This window comes from Dermacentor albipictus, chromosome 1 (genome assembly GCF_038994185.2).
Source record: "Dermacentor albipictus isolate Rhodes 1998 colony chromosome 1, USDA_Dalb.pri_finalv2, whole genome shotgun sequence".
Taxonomy (NCBI): domain Eukaryota; kingdom Metazoa; phylum Arthropoda; class Arachnida; order Ixodida; family Ixodidae; genus Dermacentor; species Dermacentor albipictus.
In genome coordinates, this window is record NC_091821.1 from 438,605,233 (window position 1) to 438,621,936 (window position 16,704).

Here is a 16,704-nt window from a genome sequence, read left to right on the forward strand (position 1 = left end):
GTTAGTTTCCATGTTCTTTTTCACCACTTTGAATCAACATTTTTATCATGTAAATGTAGGATTGATTTACAATATTACCTAGAGGGAAATCCAGCACCACCGTCTGAGTTTTCTAACTAGGGTGTGTTTTCCGTTCCACTGAAAAAATTTTCCGGTTCTGCTCTGTAACGAAAAAAAAAATGCTGGCTCTCCCGTAATTGAGAGTAGATGTAAGCATGAAATGGCAACCGGCAAAGTAGATTGGTTGGAGATGATGCTAGCCACAATCTTAAAATGGGTGTAGTGCGTGTTCACAACGGCACACCCCACCACACTGCAATTCACCGCATCACGCCACACTGCACTGGTCCATATGCACGCTGCCCAGCTAGAAGAAAACCAATTGAAGGCAGCACGACAGACCGCATTGCCCAGCTGGAAGAAAATTGCCTGAAGGTGGTGCCATCTCGAGGTATTGAAACCCCTGGTATTGAGACCCCTGGCATTGAAAAGGCAACCCTGACTGAGTGCCAAAAGATAATGAAATATATGGTGCCTTGTATGCGCATTTAAATTTTTTGAACGTCGCTATTGGAAATGACAAAACTTCGGCGTACTAGAAGTTGCAGCTTGAGTGATATTGGGAACAAACAATAGGAAGAACTCGGAAGCAGTATGTTTTGTAACTTGTTTGAGCAGTAACTGTAGCGTATGTAATGCGGTCCTACACAAAGGGTTACACCGCACCATTTAAGATTACACCGCAGTAATCTTAAAGAAGTCCTGAACCACCCCTCGGGCTTGGTGAAATAACATAGTCTGTGGGTAGCATACGCTGCTGTCGACATCTCCGCCATGTTTTGATGTACGCGGCGCGTGGAGCGCGCAAGCGGATTGCCAAGTCGCCTTTCTCTCAAACGCTCTCTTTTCAAAAAAAGCTCTGTCATCACTCTCTTCTAGACGCACTATTTCGTCATTCCCTTACACGGCTGCTATTGCCCGATAGCTGACGTCAAGCTGCGGTCAGCTACATGGCGCAGATACCGCGGCCGCCGTGGGGTGACGAGTCCACTTAAATTTGAACATTTTGAACTGCGCGTCATGGTAATATTTAGAAGGTGGAGTGTTGTGGGTACGCCCCACTGCGCTGTAGCCTTCGCAGTGCAAGGCATTGTAGAAGCAACGGGGGCACAGCGGAGGCCGTGTTTGAGTACCAATAACTCCGCTTCTGCTGAACGCATTGAAGTACTTTTCGCGGCAATGTATTTCTCAAATAGGCCATTTTCACGTAAAATGCCTTTCTCCACTTCGATAAAAAGTGTTTCAGGGCGCCTTCAAGTTTTGACTGTTTGTCCGGATGTTTTCGTTTGAGTTCCCGCTTGACAGCTCTGGCTTTTGGCTCAAGGTCACATGAAGGCCGCCGACAACGGGAGCTCAAAGCATTTCATGCTTTAAAACAGTGATACGTAGCGGTTCACAACAGTTTTGGTTTGCATGCAAAATATTCGAAGCAGAGTAACGATAAAAACATAGTATTTATTGTTCTGAATAATGATGAATTCTGAGATCATGCTCAGTGCTTTGAGTCAAGGCACTGAGCGTGATCTCAAGTAGCACGGTATCGAGTCCTCTCGCCGAAATGCGAGACCGCTGTTCCGATAAAACGATCCTAAACCAACGGTAAAACTTCGATAACAAAGCGTTGTAACAGTAGAAAACGAAACGATAAGCTCTTCAGCGCGCAAGCCCTGGGTTTTGCTTGCTACGATGCAGATCTGCTAGCGCACCGAACGGCAGGCTTAGATTAGTGCAGCGTTCGATCGGCTATCGCTCGCAATTTCCCTGCATGAAATACGCGCTAGTGGTGACGTTGCCTGACGTTGGTTGTTTCGCATTGCGGACTTTCCCGTTGAACCGAAACGAACATATTTCGGTTTCGCTCCGAAAGAAAATAAAGTTTTCAGTTACGTTTTCGTGCCGGTCAAAAAAAAAATTTTTTTTTTTTGTTCCGTTCCGGCATCGTTTCTAACGTACACCGGCGCTGTGCCTCCTTGGGAAGACCGCTATGTGGGCGTGTGAGGCTTGCCCTAAAGTGCGGTAGTGTCTGCGCAGATAAAGCTCTTTGAAAAATAGGTTATGTTTAAAACATGGTGACCCCGACGTGTTCGCAGCTCCGCAATCGCTTCTGGCGCATGCACCTTGCTAAAGCATAGCCTTAGAGATCGGATTCCTTTACCGAGAGGCAGCCGTTGCCGGGGTGTGGTAGGGTGTGGACCTAGGTACCGCCTATAACATCTTCATAAAACAATTGGCTATTTCACCCGAACGAAACATTGAGAGCAATAGCAATAAGGTTTAACGCTGCGCATGAACTCCTCGAAGGGTGTTCTAACTACATGTGCTTGCGATGTTGGCGCGACGAAGCACATAATGGATGAAAACAACTTTATTCTGAATCCGGCAAGTTTGACGACCCGGGCTCAGGTCTCCCATGAGGGGACTTCGAGGCCTTGCCTCGTCGCCGCCTCTCGGGCTTGCTGGACAGCCCACTCTTGTGTCTTGAGGTTGGAGCTGCGCAGAGCGGCGGCCCACTTCGACGCAAGAGCCTCCGGAGCTACTGCCATTGTAGCTGATGTAACCCGACACTCCCACAACATGTGTGACAGCGTCGCTCTAGTTGCCTGACATAATTTGCAAAGAGCAGTCGGGTATTGCGCGGGGAAAATGTGCTGCAATCGCACCGGACTGGGGAAGGTTTGTGTTTGCAATTGTCGCCAGATGACTGCCTGGCGACGTTTCAGCATGGGGTGAGGTGGGGGCAGCAACCGTCTGCCTAGCTGGTAGTGCTTGGTGATGTCATTGTACCTGACCAGGCGTTCTCGCGTGTTTTGAGCCAGCAGTTCTGAACTCGAAGAGGCGGTCTCCGATTCTGCGCGGCGGGTCAGTTCTCGCGCAGAGCGGTGTGCTACCTCGTTCAAGTTAATGAGGCCCTCATCGGTGGGGGTGGCGACGTGCGCTGGAAACCATGTGATGGCGGTGTTATCGAAGTGCTGTCGACCAGCTTTCCTTAGAATCTGGAGAGCTTCGGAGGAAATGCGCCCCCGCGCGTAGTTGCGAACTGCGGACTGTGAGTCGCTAAAAACTACCTCGCAGAGGGGGTCGGTAAGCGCAAGCGCAATTGCTACCTCTTCTGCTGTTTCGGGGTATTCTGTTGCGACACTACACGCGTGCGTAAGCCGGGAGCTAACGTCTACGACTACCGCCGTGAACCGGTGTTCTCGTGTGTATTCTGCGGCGTCTACAAAGCGCGTAGTCCTCTTTCCACCCAAGGAGCGCAGCAGTGCCTTGGCACGGGCCTGGCGTCGGCCCCGATTAAATTCGGGGTGCATGTTTCGGGGTATAGGGGCGACAATCAGCGTGTCGCTGAGGTCAGGTGGAATGACCTGTTTCTGACCGTGTTGGACGTGGTAGTTGAAGCCGAGTTTCTGCAGGATGTAGCGGCCCGTGGCTGTCAGAGACATGCGTTCGAGTTGAGAGGTTCTTTGCGCATCCACAATTTCCTCAAGCGTGTTGTATACCCCCAGCTGTAGCAGACGAGCAGTGCTTGTGGACTCCGGTAGGCCAAGGGCGATCTTGTAAGTCTTGCGTATAAGGGTGTGATTTTCTCCCTTTCAGTGACATTCCAGTTGTGGAAGGCAGCCACATAAGTGATGTGACTGATTGCGAACGAGTGTATGAGGCGCATGACACTGTCCTCCTTCATGCCCGTGTGCTTGTTTGTAATGCGTTTGATCAGGCGGGTAGCCGCTGTAACCTTGCCTTCGATTTTGCGAATAGCTTCTATGTTTGACCCGTTGGCTGTTATATGCATGCCTAGGATGCGTATCTTCGGGACTCGGGGAATGCAGGAGCCGTCTTGCGTATAGAGGATTATGTCGTCACATTGGCGCGATTCGGCTGTAGGCTTGGGCCGGCGGCGCGAGCGGTAGACGAGCAGCTCCGATTTCAGTGGAGATAGTCGGAGACCTGTGTCTTGGAGGTAGGTTTCGACTGCAGAGACCGCTGCTTGTAAGGTGCATTCTATCTGACCATCACTGCCCTTGTTGACCCACAGGGTGATGTCATCTGCGTACAAGGCGTTATGGAGGCCATCGATCTGGTCGAGGTAGGCCGGGAGACCCAGCATAACGAGGTTGAAAAGGAGCGGGGATATGACCGATCCTTGAGGAGTGCCGGTGCTTCCTAGTGTATGTTCGTCGGATGTCATGCTGCCGACCGCGAGGGTGACTGTGCGGCGCGACAGGAAGTCTCTGACGTAGTTGTAGCTTCGCTCACCCAAGTTGAGCTTGTTTATGCGGCTCAGGATTGCTGCATGTGCTACATTGTCAAATGCCTTTTCCAAATCTATACCGAGGATGGTTCGGTTGCCACTAGTTGGGTCATTGATAATCTGGTGGTAGAGCTGGAGCATGACGTCTTGAGTGGAGAGGTGTGACCGGAAGCCCACCATAGTGGGTGGGTAGGCTCCAGTGTCCTCGAGGTGGTGGTTGATGCGGGAGAGGAACGCGTGCTCCATCACCTTGCCAACGCAGGATGTGAGGGAAATGGGCCGCAAGTGATCGAGGCTGGACGGCTTGCCTGGCTTCGGTATCAGGACTGCTTTAGAGCGTTTCCACGCCTCTGGGATGCAACCTGCTCGCCAGCATTTGTTGATGTATGCCGTAAGAGCGGTTATCGAGGCATCATCGAGGTTTCTTAGAGTCTTGTTCGTAACCTTGTCGGGACCAGGTGCTGATTTGCCATTAAGGTCGTGGAGAGCTGCGCGGATCTCTGACTCGTGAAATTCTTCATCGAGTGTCACATTTGTCTCTCCAGTGTAATCTCCGTGTTGAACATCGGGCCGTTGAGGGAAGTACTTGGCTAGCAGGCGTGTCACGAGCTGGTGATCACTCGTGGTAGCCTGTTCCTTGTGCAAAAGGCGTTGCAGGTTTGCTTGCTGAGCAGACTTGCTCTGCGTTTCCCCCAAGAGGTGACGAAGGAGGCGCCACGTACTGCCATTGTGGAGCTGCCCATCGACCGCGTTGCAGATGTCATACCACTGTTGGCGGCTTAAGGTCCGGCAATGTTCTTCCAGCTGGCGATTGATATGTGCGATCTTCTTACGAAGCTTTCGGTTGTGCCTTTGCTTTTTCCATCTTGCGTTTAGTGACGTCTTGGCTTCCCAGAGGTGGGCTAGTCGGCTGTCGATCCTGTCAACCTGGACTTCGGGTGCGAGCGTCTGCGTCGCCTTGTTCATGTCGTCGTTGAGCGTCTCCATCCATGCATCGATGTCATCGATGTTCTCTTCACCTCTCTGTTCAGCTCGCTGCTTTCGGAATTTGTCCCAATCCGTCCATTTGAATAGCTTAGGAAAAGGGGGTGTACCCGCTTGAGGAATTCGTGTTTCTATGATCATGTGGTCACTACCGAGATCTTCAAAGGTATTGCGCCACATTGCTTGAGGGATGTTACGGACCGCCGTCAGGTCTGGTGTTGTGTCCCGTGCCGTAGAGGTGCCCGTGCGGGTCGGCGCCGTGGGATCGGTAATAAGAGTTAACTCGGCATCATGTAGGTCCTGCCACAGGCGTCGACCTTTGGCGGTAGTGTAGCCATAGCCCCAGGCCTCGTTCGGGGCGTTAAAATCTCCCCCGACCAGAAACGGGTTTGCGCCCGCCAAGGCAAGCGCCCCTCGGAACAGAGAGAGGAAACGAGCCCGTGAGTGAGCCGGATTACTATATACGTTGAGGAGAAATACACTGTGGTTGCGTGTTCTATTGGGAAGGAGCTCTACAAGCATGTTTTCCGCATGTGTGCCGCTTACGCTGTGTTCTTGCGCTACTGTCCCTTTCCGAATTAAAATTGCAAGTCCGCGATCAACGGGAATCGGCGAGGCATGCGCAGTGTAACCTGGAAGCTTTGGTACGGTACCTACTGTTTCTTGTATCATTATGATGTCGGGTTTGGGTTTCGCGTGTCGGACGTATTGTTGCAGCAGTGGTTGCTTCTTAGTGAAGCCCCGACAGTTCCACTGCCACACGACGAGCTCGTTAGTGGGGCTGGCCATCGTGGTGCTGTACTTGTGCGTTACCTGAAATAGGGCTAGGGTGAATGACTGTAGGGCCCATGGTGGGCATCATTTCCACGCCTGGGCGAAGGCCTATGTGAGTCTCGATTTTGTCTATATGGACTTCAACCCTGTCTGTTCGAGCAGTGAGGTTATTGACCGCAACGCCGATGTTGCGGATCCCGGTTTGAATTTCTGAAAGCAGCTTCCTCATTTCTTCTTGTTCTTTCCGCCAGTCATTTATCGTGACATGTGCTTTGCGCCAATCACTTACTGCTGATTCGAGGTTCTCGAGCTGTTGAGACTCGGAACTGGCCGCCGCGCGTTTCTTTGTGGGCGGCGCCGCACTGTCGTTACCGTTCGTGACGGGAGTCGGGACTAAAGGAGGTTTAGGTATAGATGGCTGCGCCATGGACTGTTTAATCTCTCGAATTTCTTGGGTTAATTGTAGCACGACCGTACGTAATTGTGCGTTTTCGCGCTGCATTTCTTCTAAGGCCACATCCCTGGGGTCCCTCTTATTATTGGGTTCTGAGGCAGTAGGCACTATTGGAGTCGAGGCAGCTCCCTGAGCCTTGCGTCTCAGCGAGCCCTTAACTGCATCTGCCCAGCTCACCTTGTCAGGTAGGTCCGAATCTTGCTGGCCGGCTTGCTTCGGACGCCGAGAGCTCGAACGGCTACGGCTCGCCCTGGGAGTTTTGCTGCGCGCCCGGCTCCGAGACCTGCTCTGCCGGCGGGATGGAGACCCCGCAACCGAGCGAGACCGGGCCCGGCCTCGAGAGCGGGAGCGGGAGGCAGGTGGGAAATGTTGGTCGTAGGTCTGTTGCTGTAGCTCGAGGGCGGCCTCCGCAGCTGCCCTCTGTCGGTCGCCGCGTCATTTCTTAACGAGATAGGGGGTCTTGAATCGAGCCTTGCAGGCCTTGTCCGCAGTGGGATGCGCTCCCCCACAAAGGTGACACCTTGGCGTGCATGTGTGATTGGGGTCTGGGTTCGAGGCTCCGCAGCCTCTACACACACGGTCTTGGGGGTTCGGGCAGACGTCCATGCGATGGCCGACGCGTCCGCACTGGTGGCACATGTCAATCTGCTTTCTGTACAAGGTACACCTGAGCATAGCACCCCCGTAGTACACCCACGTTGGTACTCGGCCACCATCGAAGGCGATGATGACCGACGTGGTCTTGCTGAGTCTTTTGGCCGCTAAGGCACTCGGGTTCCTCTTGTTGACGATATTGAGGTGAATGTCTTTCGCGTCTTCTTCGAGAGGAATGCCTCGGACGACTCCCTTGACTGTATAGTCGGGCGCAGTTTCATATGCCCGTATCTCGAACTTGTGTCCGTCGACCTCAAAGCTATCGAGTCGGCGGTATCGTTCTGCATTAGGAGAGTGAGGGGTACTCACAACGATGATATTTTGCTGAATATTTGGGCAGACAATGTCTTCCGTGGCGTCTTGTGGAGATACGTTTGCCGCCCTATATAGGGCCGAAGCGAGGCGGACGACCCCGACTTTTGCAACGTTCAAGCCGCCCCGTGGCCTGATAACTACTTTGTGGTGATCACGTGGAAGGGTGGGCATCTTCCCTGCCTTCAGAACTTGCTGCTTGTGAGCGCGCGGGCCTCGCTGCGCCTTGTTCGTGTCTCCAACGCCGGTTTGGGAGGCTGATGCAATGTTAGGGTTAGCGCGCTTGCCCCAAGGAGAAAGTCGTTCACGCGGGCCAATGGTGCACCATCCTGCTTCTTCGGAAATCTCGGTGGGTGAGATGTCAGTTCCTGCAACTTGTATTTCCATGGCGGCTTGAAGAAATTTGACGCGCAGCCGTAACTGCGGCTCACGTAGCGGCCGGAGCCCTAAGCTTAGCAGTAAGCTTAGCTCGGCGGTGCAGCGGCTCGGCAGAAATGGTCCAATAAAGTGGTGAAAATGCAGTTCCCACCTTGAAGATGAATATCGGTAGAGTCAGGATAACTTGCGGAAGTTGATGGTGCAAAATTACAGAGATATATTGCATAAACACTGCGAAATCATTTACGAAAGACAGAGCCGGCGTGAAGGGCATCCGCTCCCTTCGGCTTCTTCTTCTTCTCCCCCGAAGCACATAAGGCAACCGTTGCAGGGCAGGAGGAACAGCGCCGCCCGGAAGCTACCAGGCGTCTCGCAACGCCGGCGTATACGCTTTCGTGATGAGCGCCGCCAGTGTCTTGCAGGTTTCATCTCGATTGCGTAACGTCGTTATCCAGGTGCGCGATTTGTGCGTCTTGACTTTCTGAGAACGATATGCCGATCCCAAGCCACCACATCCTGATATTCACATGCATTGCCGTGCATACAACAGCGGCACAGAGGCAGTTTTCCCTCTAGGTAATATTGTAAGAAACATTTATGTATATAGGCTACCGAAAAGGTCAGTGGTGATTAAACAGTAAATGCTAGAGAAATGCGTTAGCATGAAATCGCACTTCATTGAGGTCGTGGATATACGATTTAAGCCTTGTTCACCACATTGCAAAGTGAATTGTTCAGGAGCTCACTCGACGCACGTCCTGTCTCTTCGAGGAGCGAAGTGTAACTGACTCCTTTTCGGAGCAGACCAGCGTGACGTGACCGGCTTCCCACACTTCACACACATGTACTTTTCTACACTTTGACACTCCTCATGCTAACCCATTAATACCTTAACCGTGACAGATGGTGCCACCATTCTGTAGGTTGCAATGGAATAGATAAGCTTACGTGTGGCGTCGCCGCAGGCGACGCCCACTTTCGATTTAATGTGTTGTATGAATCGGCAACTAATGCCCCCAGACGTAGTATTAAGTCAAACGTTATGCAAAATGATACATCTGTGCGCAATTTAAGCAGATATGAGGCAGCGGTCGAGTTGGAATCTCATGTATGTACATACACTATGGTGCTCCTATTTACGCAACATTCGCCGCAAGCTTTGTACGTGAGCAGGCCCAGCAGGCCCATAAAGGAATATTGAACAGAAATTGCAGCAACGAAAGGTGGCTCGACATTTCTTCCTGACCTGTACAGTGTTGTCCTTGCAGTGTGGCATAAAACTTCGGCAAAACTTACAAAACTATCACATGGGAGTTATTACTTCTATGGCTCTTTCCGTAGCCCACGCGTCTACAGCGATTGTTAATTGACCTGTGGTGGGTGAATTTCTGCGTGTGTGGGTCCTGCAGGTTTTCCGTGTGTCTTAACCTCCAGCGCTGCTAAACGCGGTGCCCAATTATACTACTTATAGTAATTATACGACAGATTTCTACTAGTTATATAGCCGACGGTAAGTATGCAGCAATCCATACTATTTATATAACAACGTAAGTATGCAGATATCTGGCGAGCTACTACGACGGGCTGACACTCGCTTTCAAGATACATCATCACTTTTGTCACTGTTCAGAGCAACGGTACCGGTGTGCAAACTATGGTCACAATCAAAGCCACCTTGGACATTTCCGTCACAGAACGAATTACTCTTGATATAGGCGGCATGCACAAGAAAGCTGACTTGGCGCATCTTGTAGCTGTACAGCTTGTACTTTGGCACTTGTTTACAAGCCACAGTGGGAAAATGAAAATGTATACAGACAGCTCCTGTGTGGAAGGATATTCAGCGCTGCATATAGTTCGTCCCACAACTTCCTCGATAGCGAATGCACGAACTGTTACTTCTACATTCGACGACATCGAAAATCCATGCCATTTTGAAGGGTTATTTGTATGGACAGCCAATCGGCGCTTGAAATCGTCATGAATGCACGGGCAGCCTATGAAAACGGAGGAATCGCTCACGGCATTGCAGCAGTGGAAGATGTACCAGCGCAGGCCTCAGTATAGTATTTCAGTGCGTGCCCAGTCACGTCGGATTACACGTCAATGAGAACACAAGCCGACGGACTCGCCAAAAAGTGACTGAACGAAAGAAGTCATTGTTTGATTCCGCTAAGGTTGGTATCCACAATACTATAAGACAAGTGTCTTTCCGCTGTTCTATCGACGGCGAAACAACTCTTGTATGAAGTTGATCCACATGAGCAGTTCAACGTAGCAGCAGAGCTTCCTCGATTCATAGAGACATTGCTTCACAGGCTTTGACTGGAAATGACATTACTAGTAGTTTTCTGCACAAGCGATGACGCTCCATTGAAGAGTTGGTTAGTTGACTGATCAGAAGTGATGGGGCGTAATCGAAAACAGAGTATAGGCCATCAATCGCGCGGTAGTGAAAAAGTGAACTAAATATATTTTATATATAAAAAAGAAGATAATAAAAGGATGCTACTAGTAGATATTAGTAAACAATCATAAATAAGGGATAAATAAGGCACCTGAGCAATTCTCGGCCTCGACCTCGGAAGCGCGTTCGATAGAATCGCGCACTCGGCGATCTTGCACCAGATATCGCGGCAAAGCCTAGATGTACGCACGCACGTACAACAACGTAAAAGAGTTCTTGATAGACAGGCGAGCTGTTTTCGTGGCACGGTACCTCCAGCTAGAAGATCAAACGCAGGGGAGCACCGGCACCCCGCAGGGCTCCGTCATCTCGCCCACGCTCTTCAACCTGGTCATGATGGGGCTAGCAGAAAATCTACAAGAACTCAAAGACGTCCGGCACACCATATACGCCGACGACATAACCCTCTGGGTGCACGCTGGCAGCGACGGTCACATCCAAACGGCACTGCAACTAGCAATTGATAAAATAGAGGAACAGCTTGTCAGTACGGGGTTACGATGTTCGCCGAAAAAGTCGGAACTGCTACGCTGCCGCCCCACGCGGAGCGGCAGACCACCCGGGTGTGGTCGGAATGCGGCGACGCCCAGGCGAGGATACGAAGAGATCAAACTACGCACAAGTAACGGAGCAACCGTCCTGATAGTGCAGAGAATTTGGTCCTCGGCATGTTAATCGAGGCCAACAACGTCAACGGCGAAAGGATTACTAAATTAAAGCACAAGACGGCTAAGGCCATGAGAATTCTCAAGAGGGTCACGAGCAGAAGAAAGGGAATGAGGGAGGCGAGTCTCACACGACTCATACACTCTTTCTTCATGTGCCATATTGCGTACGTCGCGGCATTCCACAACTGGTACAAGGGAGAAGCAGCCACGATCAACGTTCTCTTCCGCAGGGTGTGCAAGATCGCACTGGGTCTACCCGAGTCCACCAGCACGCACCGCTTGCTCCAGCTCGGACTTCACAACACGCTTAGCGAAATCGCCGAGGCGCAGCGCACGTCACAACTAGAAAGATTAGCGGCACGAGAGCGGGACGCCAGATCATGGAAAGTGTCGGCAGCATCCGTTACCACGCACAACAAGGCCAGAAAGTCACCGTTCCGGACGCGATCAGACAAACGCTAAGAGTCGACCCGATTCCACGGAACGTCCACCCGGAACACAACTTAGGAAGAAGAGTTGCCAGGGCCAGAGCTCTCCTAAACACCCACGGAGACGAAACGGGGCACGGTTCGTTGACTCCGCGGAATACGCAGAACGCTCGCGATTCCCGGTTGCGGTCGTCGATTCGAGTAGCAAAACGCGGACAACGGCAAGTGTAGCGTGCGCGTGCGCAGAAGAAGCGGATGAAGCGGTGGTGGCACTCGCCCTCACGGATCCGACGTGCACCACGGTTCTCTGCGACTCGCGACAAGCGGTCAGAAACTTCGCCAAACGATGGATCTCATGGAAAGCGGCCCGAGTCCTGAGCAATCGACAAGTCCAGCGGGAGGTAGATTTTCAAACCAGAATCCAGTGGTTCCCGGCGCACATGGGAGAAGCATAGGATTCATATCGCAGCCGAAGCGAGACGGCACACGCCAAGGCGCACGAGCTCGCGAACCGCGCCGGTGACCGTCGTCCGTGGGAAAGCACCAAAGACTGCTTGACCAGATACAACTAAATTGCCAAGGCCCTCTGCCTGGCCCGCCGAACCTTCCCTCCGCCCAGCGGCAAGCTGGACAGGGCACAGGCGGTGGCCCTCAGACAACTGCAGACGCTCACGTACCCTAACCCGGAAGGCATTATAGAGGGAAGGGGTGGGGGGGTTAATATGCAATCGGAGGATACAAGGAGTTTACAAAAGTTACAGAGTAGCAAGTAAGTCAATCAGCATTTACGATAGAAATGAAGCATTTACAAAACAATATATTGGACTACTAGGTATACCTCGCAATAAAAGGAGATATTACTACCTAAAACACCAATTTCACGCACAATATTGAGACCAAGATCGATGAATATGAACTTGATAGAAATACATCGGCAATCCTGTCTTCATATACAATAAGTTGAGTAACATTAGCTGTTCGCCCCGGTAAATCATTCCACTCACGCACAGACAAAACAAGTGATGAGTTCTGATATTTTAATGCTCTTGCGAAAATCGGTTGTGCTTTCAGACGATGACCCACGGCGTGACAAGGTGCGATGCGCCGGAAGAGTATTCCTATTCGCAAAAACTGTGTTGCTGCAATGTCTAGAGAGAAAAAGAATGTCAAATGAGTTATCTTGTGTCGCGTATCAAGATTAGAAAGATTAATTATCGAATTGACACGCTTTGATAAAAAATGTAGATAAAATGAACTTGGCTGGCTTGTTCTGAAGATTCAAGCCGGCTTGTGAGGTCAGCTCTATTTAGATGCCTCATTATTGAAGCGATTTAGTGACCTTCCAGAAATCTTTTCTTTTGAATTCGAAACCAAGGACATTCTAGAAGGAAATGCTCCAATGTTTCAGGTTCACTGCAATAATAACGTTGAGAGGAAGGAGCCAAACCAGACCTGCATGGATAAAAATTTAGCAGTGGTATCCGGCAACGCCGCCTTGTAAATGAGTCTAAGCTTTCTTGTGGAGCACCGTGAGCTGTACCAAGGGAAGCCAAGGGAAGCCAAGGTGCTGAAAATCAACAATGTTTAAGACGGATGATTTGGCGATTTCTTCATGAACAGCAAATTTTATAAATAAACCTTGTAGCAATCTTACTCGTAACCGGACATTTAAGCTGGGGGTGCCGCCGCAAGTGCGACGGCTGACTCATTTAAAGTTAAGCCGGTGTGGGTACCCATACCAAACGGGCGATGCAAAAGTGTTTGAGAATTGAATTCTGGGAGAACGCTATATGAATTTGGCAATGGTAGAGCGGAACAAACGGATAGGGAGCCAGTCATGATAACAGCTGAAGAAGTAGAAGTAGGGAGTGTTCGTCGTGTTAGGATCATCGCCAATAACTCTGCCTGGAATATTGGTTTGAAGTCCGGCAGTCTGTGTGAAAAAGGCCTATTTAATGATGTAGAAGAAATGTCCACGCCTACCTTCGCTGACTGAAGCATGTATGGTAATCGCTGTATTTATTTGCATGCATTCAAGGTGGTCTTCCAACAGGCCCTTTAAGTAACCAATAGGCATGCAGGAATTCAGAATTCTCAGGAAAGATACTATATTCAATGCTTACAGTGCTGCTATGACCACGCAATCGAAAAGGTTGCCACGTTTTTCTTGAGTCCTACAGTCGTCAGGAGTGCCGAATACGCACCGTAGAAAGAACATTAATGAATAAAACTAGGAAGATTTGACAAGTGCGCCTTTACAATGGATAAGTTGCACTCTGGTAAGCAAGTCACCTACAGCGAAAAACGAACACAAATGACTTTTTAGTTATGTGGCTAGATCAGCGTTTGTGGTAATTTATGATGTATCTGTGGTGTTGTACAGTTACGCATAAAGCAAACGCATGTGTGCACTTTACTGTGGACTGAATTTGAAGACTGCCCTGTGTTCGAGCCTGCCATCCATATTTGTACGTGGATGACTTTTGCACCAATGGATAAGGGATGCAGTGTGTACGTAGCATTTGGATACAGCGGCGCAGACAAATTTTAGATGTCGAATAGCACTCCGCTGCGTTAGGTTATTTCTGCTATGATTTTTTCACTGAAATATTGTTCATTTAATAATTCAGAACGAAGCCGAATATGCAACTAGGAGACATTAAAACGTTATATACATGCTTCCATGGTATGGTATGGTATGGTATGGTGAAACGTTAAGGAAGTCCTGCAGATCGTGAGTCTTCACGAAGCTGGCCGCTCCTACGTGGGTACCGGAAGGCCGAGCCTTTCGGCCGCATCGTGGGCCTGCTGGACAGCCCTGCTACCACGGTGCCCTGAAATAACTATCGCAATGGGGTAAGGGAATTGGGGACATGCTAGGGCTGATGTGAAGGTAAATGTTGAAGTGCGTGGGTCATTTAGGCGCTAAATGAAAATTGCTAAACCGCTCGGTTCGGCCCGTTTGGAGGCCTTATTACTATGATACGCTAACAAAGTTTCCCTGCAGCCCTGGCAGAACCTGAAGCAACTTGGCTTCTTGCAGAGTTCGAGGTAGGTGGCCCTCACTAGGAAGCGGCAGCTGCTGGAGATGTTGGCATGGAGGAAACGCTATTTGATGCGTAGACTGTCATAAACTCTACAACACAAGCTGAAGTGCGCGCATAACAATGTAACAGTGCTCAACTAACGTTCGCTTTCTCTGCAATGCTCGCCATCCGCTGGCCGATCAACCTCGGCCCCGGCAGGGCGCACGCATCAGGCACGCGCGCTTGCTGCACTCACCCGAAGCAGACTCCTTGCTCATCCTGGGCGATGGCTTATGAAGCATAGAGTGCACTTGCTTCATGAAGCGCAGGAAGTCATGTAACCTTTGTGTCACTGTCATAATTGCGTCATCGTCGCATGGCGGTACCTGCAGCTCCAACCCCTATAACAATCGGCGAAACCTCGGCTATCCCGTCAAACCAAATGTGATAAAATTTGATATTTGGAGCAAATGGGGGCCATGTTAGGAGTAATGTGTTCCTAAAGATTATGTACTTAGAAAATAATTAATGAATACTCGTTTTCTTCTCTAGTTTTTTTTTTAATTCGAAAGTTGCCCTTAGGCATAATACAAAGGATGGTAAAAGTACACGAACAGATTCGAATCGTGCAAAAAAATCTAGAAGTGAACGATGATGTGGTCCATGAATCCAACGTTCAAGATCGGGTGAGCGGCCAGGCCGAAGGCCTGTTGCCCGGAGGTGGCAGAGAGGGTTTAGATGAACTCCTTTTTCTCTTGTTCTTGTTTTCATTTGTTCTACAAGATGTGTAATTGCCGGTGTTCTCGGTGAACTAAACACGGCACTTCGTTTACATTTTGTTGAAATAAATGACTCGCCGTCCCGGCCCTGCGAAAGTGGATGTCAGTGAAGCTGTTGAAAACCACCACCACAACCGCTGAAGGGGTATGCAATGCTTTATTGCTTTAGAGTAATGGTGGTAATGGTAATTTAGAGTAATGGTAGTAATTGGAGTAATGGTAATGTTGACAGCACGCCGTCACAAGTGATATTGCCGTTTCTTTTACCCTTTGCTGCTCCTCGTATTCACACTGGCACTCGGGAGTCCTAACTATGCGCTGCCTACCCATAGCGGTGCTGCAACAATAAAATCATTTGCTAGGCTGGTTCTTTAGTATACGAAAGTCTAGTGACGTCACTCCCCACCTCACAAGTTGCCGTTGCCGCGGCAGCTTGCACAACAGTAATCTTTACCGGGATACGCGCTACACGTTCTTCGTATTATCAGGAGCGCCTTATCATCAATTATGCGGTTCCGATGCTTGTTTTGTGCTTGTTCTTTATTGAAACGGATGCTGTTCTGTAGTATGTGTAACCCGTCGTGGTTGCTCAGTGGCTATGGTGTTGGGCTGCTAAGCACAAGGTCGCGGAATCGAATCCCGGCCACGGCGGCCGCATTTCGATGGGGGCGAAATGTGAAGACACCCGTCTACTTAGATTTAGGTGCACGTTAAAGAATCCCAGGTGGTCGAAATTTCCGGAGTCCTCACTACGGCGTGCCTCATAATCAGAAAGTGGTTTTAGCACGTAAAACCCCACAAATATTTTTTTTGTACATGTGTAATTGCAAAGAATGTATCCACTTTTCTCTTCACTTTGCTGAGGGCTTGAAGCCTGCGCCACTTCCGCCGCGGGTCGGCCCGGTATTGCACTACCTCCGCAATCGGCTCACATTTGTGCCTACCGACATGGGCACGAAAAATGCCGACCAACGAGAGGCTAAGAGCTTCGGTGTAGCCTGTTGTGGGCGATGCACAATAAAATTTTAATATGCGCGCAGGTTAATTACAGCTTGTACAAGCGTTCGAGAATTTAACAAGGGTACGTTGAAAGCAGCGTAGGAAGTTTGTTCAATGTCCTGAAGGAACTCAACGTTCCATGTAGTTGACATTTTGATGGTATATAATGGGCATGCGTGTCTTGTTGCGAAGTTCCTTTGCTTCGATATAGTTGTGCTACACCGAAAAGCGTTCATGAGGCACCTCGTTTAAATTTGGTACAAATAAGGGGCAGTTTACGTGTGCGGGATAGGCGAAGTTCAAAGTGTTTGGGTAAATTACGGCACTTTCAGTAAATTAAGTATTCGAGCACTCCGTAGCCTTATAAATGTGTGTTACGAACGGAGCAGAATCTATAGCCCGCTGTCCAGGGAGAACTGTATTTGCCACCGTGGTTAAAACATTGTAAAAATTTGGTAGGGGGGGAGGGTCA

General features: G+C 50.0%; 1 protein-coding gene across 1 annotated transcript in view; it reads right to left on the reverse strand.

Annotated features, from left to right (window-relative positions):
- LOC139054752 (uncharacterized) overlaps window positions 1-8,111 on the reverse strand; it is a 52,848-nt gene extending 44,737 nt beyond the window's left edge. Inside the window, exon 1 of the mRNA XM_070532324.1 lies at window positions 6,699-8,111. Coding sequence (XP_070388425.1) covers window positions 6,957-7,874 — 918 coding nt within the window. The 5' untranslated portion in view covers window positions 7,875-8,111 and the 3' untranslated portion in view covers window positions 6,699-6,956. The remainder of the gene's footprint in view (window positions 1-6,698) is intronic.
- Between the last annotated feature and the right edge of the window lie 8,593 nt (window positions 8,112-16,704).